Source organism: Diabrotica virgifera, chromosome 2 (assembly GCF_917563875.1).
Source record: "Diabrotica virgifera virgifera chromosome 2, PGI_DIABVI_V3a".
Taxonomy (NCBI): Eukaryota; Metazoa; Arthropoda; class Insecta; order Coleoptera; family Chrysomelidae; genus Diabrotica; species Diabrotica virgifera.
In genome coordinates this window covers 90,434,077-90,441,859 of record NC_065444.1, presented here as the reverse complement: position 1 = coordinate 90,441,859, position 7,783 = coordinate 90,434,077, and the positions used below count along the sequence as shown (strand labels likewise).

At 37.9% G+C, this 7,783-nt stretch overlaps 1 protein-coding gene across 1 annotated transcript; it reads right to left on the bottom strand.

The window, feature by feature from the left end:
- Positions 1-3,870: 3,870 nt before the first annotated feature.
- On the bottom strand, positions 3,871-4,683 carry LOC126880750 (uncharacterized). Its single transcript, XM_050644799.1, has one exon. It carries the CDS (start codon positions 4,681-4,683, stop codon positions 3,871-3,873), a length of 813 nt encoding a protein of 270 aa, XP_050500756.1.
- Between the last annotated feature and the right edge of the window lie 3,100 nt (positions 4,684-7,783).

Here is a 7,783-nt window from a genome sequence, read left to right as displayed (position 1 = left end):
AGAGGCAGAAATAGGTAACTGGTATTAACAACGAAGATAGCAGAACTGGAGCAAAATCGAAACCAGTAGAAGAGGGGCAGAAAGGAACCAATTGATATTTATATTAATATTAAAGATAAAATATTAAAATTTCAACGTATAAATCTCAACGTTTAAAATCAACCATATTCCGATGGGTGAGTTACCGGAATTTAATTAAAAATGAATATAATAAAACGAACGGTAATTTTATTGTTGTAACGGAAATGTGTTTCGTTTAGGTCTCTCGGAGAGGGTCGAGTCGGTATGTGTGTGAATCGATCACGTGCTGTGTAGTGACTGAAGAAAAAACCACAAACGATAATAATGTTTGTGTTCCTTTTCCTCTGACCTGACCAGATGAGCAAATAAATCACTAGGTCTGGCGTCTAATTTTGCAGTTTTAAGAAAAACAATTTCGACTGTATTAAGTGAGTTGTTGACACAATAATTGTCTGATACAGTACTTAATTAATGAGGGTGCAGCTTTTTGCACCGCACAGACGAAAAACAGATGTGACAGGGTAAAGCCACGTCTCTTAACATTTGTATTTAAATGTGCATTTCGAATGACTAACGTTGTTTCGTTTTTGAGAAAAAATATTAAAATTAATTTTAGCAAAAATAGTAATTAAAGCGTATCGCTATACACCCCCCTCTGAGAGACTAAGACGATAGATAATACATAATATACAAATTACATATAATGAAACTTAAAAATAGGAAGAAAAAAAATAATAATGCAAAGTTTATACGAGGAGAAAGAAAAAAAAATCACTGTGAATTACTGTGAACCAAAGAATCACTGTGAACTAACACTTTCTTCGTAGCTTCCGGTAAATCTTGCTCTTCTGTTGTTTCTTTTGCTGGATACTGTCATTTCTTTTGTTTCGTGATGGGTAGAGTCGTGAAGCTCGTACGCTGGTTTCAATCTGTCTATGGAAATTGTAGATTCTTTTCCATTTACCCGGACGACAAAAGTCTTGTCACCTCGCTTAACAACTGGAAAAGGCCCGTGATATGGGTTTTCTAAGCTGCTTTTGATTGTATCACGGCGGATGAAAACGTGAGAGGTGGTTTTCATGTCTTTGAAAATGAAGGTACTTTTGGATCCATGATGCGACGGTTGCGTAGGACGGAGGTTTTCGAAATGGTTTCGAAGCGTTTTTAAATAAATGTGAGCATTGTCGTCGGTGTTTCTTTGTGACGAAAACAATAGTTCACCTGGCAAACACAAAGGTTCTCCGTACACGAGTTCGGCGGCTGAAGTACCTAAATCTTCTCTCCACGCTGCTCGTATGCCCAGTAACACTGAAGGTAGGCTTTCGGTCCATCGGATGTTTTCATGACATCGAATTGCTGCTTTTAACTGTCGATGAAACCTTTCTACCATACCATTTGCTTGCGGATGATAGGCGGTTGTCCTTAAATGGGTAGTTCCAGTTAATTTGCATATTGACTTGAAGAGGTGCGATTCGAATTGTCGGCCTTGATCTGTTGTGATGTGCTTGGGAGTGCCGAAACGAGCTATCCAACCAGAGAAAAATGTTCTGGCTACTGTGTCTGCTTCTTGATTAGGCATCGGGAAAGCTTCTGGCCAAGGTGTGAAACGATCGACACATGTTAAACAGTATCTGTTTCCTTCTGAAACCGGCATCACTATAATGTCTATGTGAACATGTTCGAATCGGCTGGAAGGTGGTAGAAAACTTCCAGTAGGTGAAACAATGTGGCGCGATATTTTCGATTTTTGGCACTGTAGACACGCTGGAGTCCATTTCCTCACATCTGATTTAATGGATGGCCAAACATATCGCTGTGTGATCATCTTCACAGGACTGTTGATTCCGGGATGTGCTAGGTTATGCATGGTGCGAAAAATTGCCATTCGAAGTGGTTTCGGTACAAATGGTCTGGCTGTAGATGTTGATATGTTACAGTACAAACTCACGTTTTGTTCGGAAAAGCGTATTTTCTTCATTTGTAGTGATGTTTTCTCACTTAAAAAAGTTTGCAGTTCTGGATCAGTTTCTTGTGTGAGAGCTAAGTCAGTGATTTCGATATTTTTCTTGATGCTATCGACTCGAGATAGTGCGTCTGCCACAATATTTGTTAAACCAGAAATGTGCTGAATGTTAGTGCAAAACTATCCTATATAGTCTAAATATCTAAACTGTCTAGGACTACATTTATCTAGCTTCTGAGTAAAGGCGAAGGTGATTGGTTTCTGGTCTGTGTATATCATTATGTCCTTGCCTTCGATTATGGCGAGATATACAGCTAATAGTTCTCTGTCGTATGCACTATATTTCTTTTCGCTAGGTGAGAATTTCTTAGAAAAGAAAGCTAAAGGTTCCATACCTGTATCCGTTTTTTGTTGTAGTATAGCTCCCGCACAAAAATCAGAAGCGTCACAAGTGATGGAGATATCAACATCGTTTACAGGGTGGCTCAGTAAAGCAGCGTTAGCTAAACTGTTTTTGCAATCGTCAAAGGCTTGGATTCGCTGTAGTGTCCATTCGATTGGTGCTTTTCCTTTGACATTACCTTTTAGGGCATCATGTAGTGGTGCTTGTAGCTCAGCTGCATTGGGTATGAACCTTCGGTAGAAGTTTAACATACCTAGAAATCTGCGTAGGTCTTTCACTGTTTTTGGCTGAGTGAAATTTTGTACAGCTGCTACTTTTTCTTGTGGAGGTGTGAGTCCTCCGTCTGATACTGTGTATCCCAAAAAGGTAATCTCGTTTTTGCCGAATTGACACTTCGCTGGATTTATCACAACGCCAAACTGCTTGAGCTTTTTGGAAATCTCTTCCAGATGCGACATATACTGCTCTTCGGATTCTGATGCAATGAGAATGTCATCGATGTAGGCGTAGGCGAAGTCTAGACCACGTAAAATCTTGTCTATGAAACGCTGGAATGTCTGTCCTGCGTTTCGTAAACCAAAAGGCATATATAAGTATCCGTACAGCCCAAATGGTGTGATAACGGCGGTTTTTGGTATGTCTTCGGTGGCTACTGGTATCTGATTGTATGCTCTCACTAAATCTATTGTAGAGAAAATTGTCTTACCAGCTAGCGCCTGACCGAAATCTTCGATGTGCGGAATTGGATATCGATCTGGAACTGTTGGAACTGTTTTTTGGTTTAGACGTCGATAATCTCCGCAGGGTCTCCATTCCTCACCTTTCTTCGGGACCATGTGCAGTGGAGTACACCAGTTACTTTTCGATGGTCTTATGATGCCTAGTCGTAGAAGATTTTCGAACTCTTTTTTAGCCCATTGCAGTTTGTCAGGTGCTAATCGTCCAGGCTTCGAAAAAACGGGTGAACCTGGTGTTGTATCGATGTGGTGCTTCGTTAGATGTTGAATGTCTTTCACGATACCGGCGGGTCGCGTGATTTCCGGAAATCGTAGCAGCAGTTCGTGGTAACGCGACGCTTCCGCGATAGTCTTTACGCTGCCGTCGAAACACTCTTTAACGAGTCCCTTTGTTCCAAGGGTTGTCGTACTGTCTACTAAGCACTGGTTAGCAATGTCCACTAGGAGCGCGAAATGGGAAAGAAAATCAGCTCCGATAATGGGCTTTGAAATGTCCGCCACTACGAATCGCCACGTAAAATCACGCCGTGATCCGATGTTTAATGTCAAGTTCACATAGCCGTATGTCGCGATTTTAGTGTCATTGGCCGCGTATAGTTCGTATGAAGTCTTTTTGCGTGCACCCCGTACATATTTCCGCGGGAAAACGCACAGATCGGCACCGGTGTCGATTGAAAACTGTTTTTTTGTATCATAGTCTGTTATGTAAAGGCGGCGAGACTTTGGACTTAGATCGGATGCCGCGCTCACCGACTGCCCGCGACGTTTCCCTGATGCTTGCACGGAGGAGAGCACTTTTTAGCCTGGTCACCAAAACGGTAGTGATACCAACATAATATGTCACTATTATGTTCCCTACTGTAGCTACTGTCTCTAGGATATGGTCTTCGTCTTGAGTTGCTGCGGTTGCGACGGTATGTGTTAGCTTGTGCTTGAGCATTTGACAAGCTATATAGCTTGATTTTCATTTCAGCTAATTCGGCTGTCAATTTCTCTATGGTACTTTCACGAGCGTTAGAAGCTTCTGAAATTTGGGCCCTAGGAGCTATCGCTTCAGATATTGTGTCAGCTAGCTCGGCAACTGCGTCCAAACTAGCTTTAGCTTGAGTAGCTAGAATAGCCTGTGTAGACGCTGGCAGTCTACCTAACCACAGAGACCTTACAATATTGCCCGGTACCGTTGTGCCTGCTAAAGACTGTAAATGTCGTAAGAACTGCGAAGGTCTTCGATTGCCCAGTTCTTCATGCTCGAGTAGTCTTTTAATCGTTTGTTGCTGTGATGCACTAAGTCTCTTAATTAATTCTGATTTTAATTTTGCATACCTCTCTGTGGCTGGTGGTGAATCAATGATGTCCCTAACTTCTAATATGTAGGCTGTGTCTAAATTGGCAACTATATAGTTGAATTTGGTTGCGTCACTTGTTATATTTGCCAGTGTAAATTGGTTTTCTACTTGCAGGAACCATATTTCAGGATCGTTGGGCCAGAAAAGTGGGATTTTAACTGAAATCCGATCGACTGAAACACTGGTATTGGCACTGGTGTTAGCCTCCGTCATTTTCGATGTTCACTGTATATTATTAACCGGCAAAAGTATATTATTAACACTAACTTTTTTTTTAATTTTCGCGGCGGTTTAAAATACTTGCGGGGGTCACCAATATTCCGATGGGTGAGTTGCCGGAATTTAATTTAAAATGAATATAATAAAACGAACGGTAATTTTATTGTTGTAACGAAAATGTGTTTCGTTTAGGTCTCTCGGAGAGGGTCGAGTCGGTGTGTGTGTGAATCGATCACGTGCTTTGTAGTGACTGAAGAAAAACCACAAACGATAATAATGTTTGTGTTCCTTTTCCCCTGACCTGACCAGATGAGCAAATAAATCACTAGGTCTGGCGTCTACTTTTGCAGTTTTAAGAAAAACAATTTCGACTGCATTAAGTGAGTTGTTGACACAATAATTGTCTGATAAAGTACTTAATTAATGAGGGTGCAGCTTGTTGCACCGCACAGAAGAATAACAGATGTGACAGGGTAAAGCCATGTCTCTTAACATTTGTATTTAAATGTGCATTTCGAATGACTAACGTTGTTTCGTTTTTGAGAAAAAATATTAAAAATAAAATTAGCAAAAATAGTAATTAAAGCGTATCGCTATAACCATTATACCAAGTTAATGTATGTCCACAGCACGTCCCGCTGTAGCCGATCTATTTAATTGTGTTTTATTTATCAATGTGTCGTCATTCTTCAAATCCGGTACATATTTTAACGAATTATTTAGGTGTAAGTACATATTATTACCAACCTACGCCATATCAATTTTATCTTTTAACGTTTCCTTGAAAATTGTTGTCCACTAAATGAAGAACCCTCAAGTGGGGAGTGCTCGTATTGGCTACACATAAAAAAATTAAAGAATTCACGGTCGAGGGGTGTGTCCAGGGACACAATTATTGTAATTGATTTTTTTCCACACACAACTAACAAACATAAGGAGATGAGAGTTTTATCGATTTTTCGACGATTTACAAAAAATGTTTATAGAATCTTTGACCGTAATGTTTTTGTGGGAATTAAAGCACCGTACGAGTTGTGAATATTTGCCATAAAATGACCACCTAGGGCAGGGGTCACCAATTAGCGGACCGCGGTCCTCATTCGGACCGTGAGCTAGTTTTGTGCAGACCGTCAAAATATTCAGAATATACCTAGTTTTTGGGAATTTTGAAAATTTTGGCCATGAAATTTTGTACTATGTTTGGCTCAACTTATGTGTGCGAAGCCGCTTTATCAAGAATGAACCTTATTAAAATCAGTAGAGATCTCACTTAACAGATGAATATTTTAACACCCTAATGAGACTCAGGTGCAACAAACAGACAGGTTGTACATAAAAAAATGTTATTTTTCTCTCTGATAATTTAATTTCGTAAAGATTTTTCCCCCTTATTGTTAACCTTATTAATCATTAATTTTGAAATTAAGTAAGCTGTAATCTAAAATTGCCATGTGCATTTTTTATATTCATTTCCTCTCTACTATATGTTAAGTAGGAGTACTTTTCAGATGTGCATTTAATTAAAATAATTTTCAGATTTAATAAGTTTGCAACAAACTCCTTGCATTGAAAGTAATGTAGAAAAGATAACATGTTAATTAGAATTTTGTACTATGATTATTTATTTTAAATTCCTCAGTTTCCTTTCTACAAAATTGAAGATGTCTAAAAACTTTATTAGCATTCAAAATATAAATTCCTAATTTTTAAGATATTCTCAGTAACAATTTACAATACTGCTGTTTTCAAAATATACTGGTAATAACATCAAAACAATACACAATGAATTTATATTTTATTTATTGTACCAGGAAAACTTACAGAAAAGTATGCAGTAACCAAAAAACAATCGGATATTAGTTTTCCTTTCCATATTAGTCCATATGTGAGGTCACTTTCGTATGAACAATGTTTCTGACTCAATTTCTTTGCGGATTCCGGTTCAAAAATGTCCCCTTTAAACAAATCAGAAGGGGGCCGGATAAAACAATTTTTTAAGCAAATTCAAAATTACTTTTTTGCCTCGACAAATGTATTTTAGGTTTCTTGAGTAATTATAAACAATAAAGTTCTCTTGTCATATTTCTGAAAAGTTGATAGTTTTCGGGTTATAAGCGATTTAAAATCTGAAAAATGCGAAAATATGCATTTGCGATGCTTGAAAACTCTTAAGTTTTAATAAAATAACAGATCTTTTTTATTTAAGATGCTAAAAACATGTTATCGCGGGCAAAAAATGTGAAGTTTTGAATTTGTTAAAAAAAATATTAAACAATTTCTGCCCACAAATTTCGCCCGGCACCCTTCTGATTTGTTTATAGGGGATATTTTTTAACAAGAATCCACAAAGAAACCGAATCAGAACAGTCAGACACAGGCAGCATAAATCCGGACCCCGGAAGTGTCATAGGTTTTCGAAACGGACCCTCCGAGAAACTAATTGGTGACCCCTGACTAACAAACTAATATTATATCAAAAACATAGTTATTGTTTGTTTGGTAAACGAAATATTATCAAGCAATTTCCAAAATACTGCTTTTTGTCATTATTAATGTTTATCTTATATATTTATATATATACACCGTTCTTAGGCGTCAACGCCCTTCGGTAGGGATCTATGGTTCGGTAGGGATCTATGGATCTGATTAGTGTTTAACTGATGTAAATGTTAGTTAACTGATCGGAAAACATTAAATTTCTAAACCAATAGTTGAACATATTTAAGCAATTCACCATCAAAATCCATAAATATACAGTGTGTCAATTTTAAAACTTACAATGGCTATATCTCATGAACAAAAGCTGATATCGAAAAATGCTTGAAACCGTTTCTAGGATAGTAAGGGGGAACTAAAATGACATGAAAGAGAACTCACCCCCATCAACCCCCTAGGCCCCACCCATCACAACCAAAAAAGTTTAAATTGCAAACCCCTACTTGTGATACATCATTGAAAAGACTATAAAAAATGCTATTCAATGGTATAAATAATAATTATACTGGGTGAAGCAATAATTGCGAAACTTTGGCTTAAAAGAAAAATTTAATAAGGTTTTGTTGAATTACAAATTTATTAAAAATGTCAATTAAGT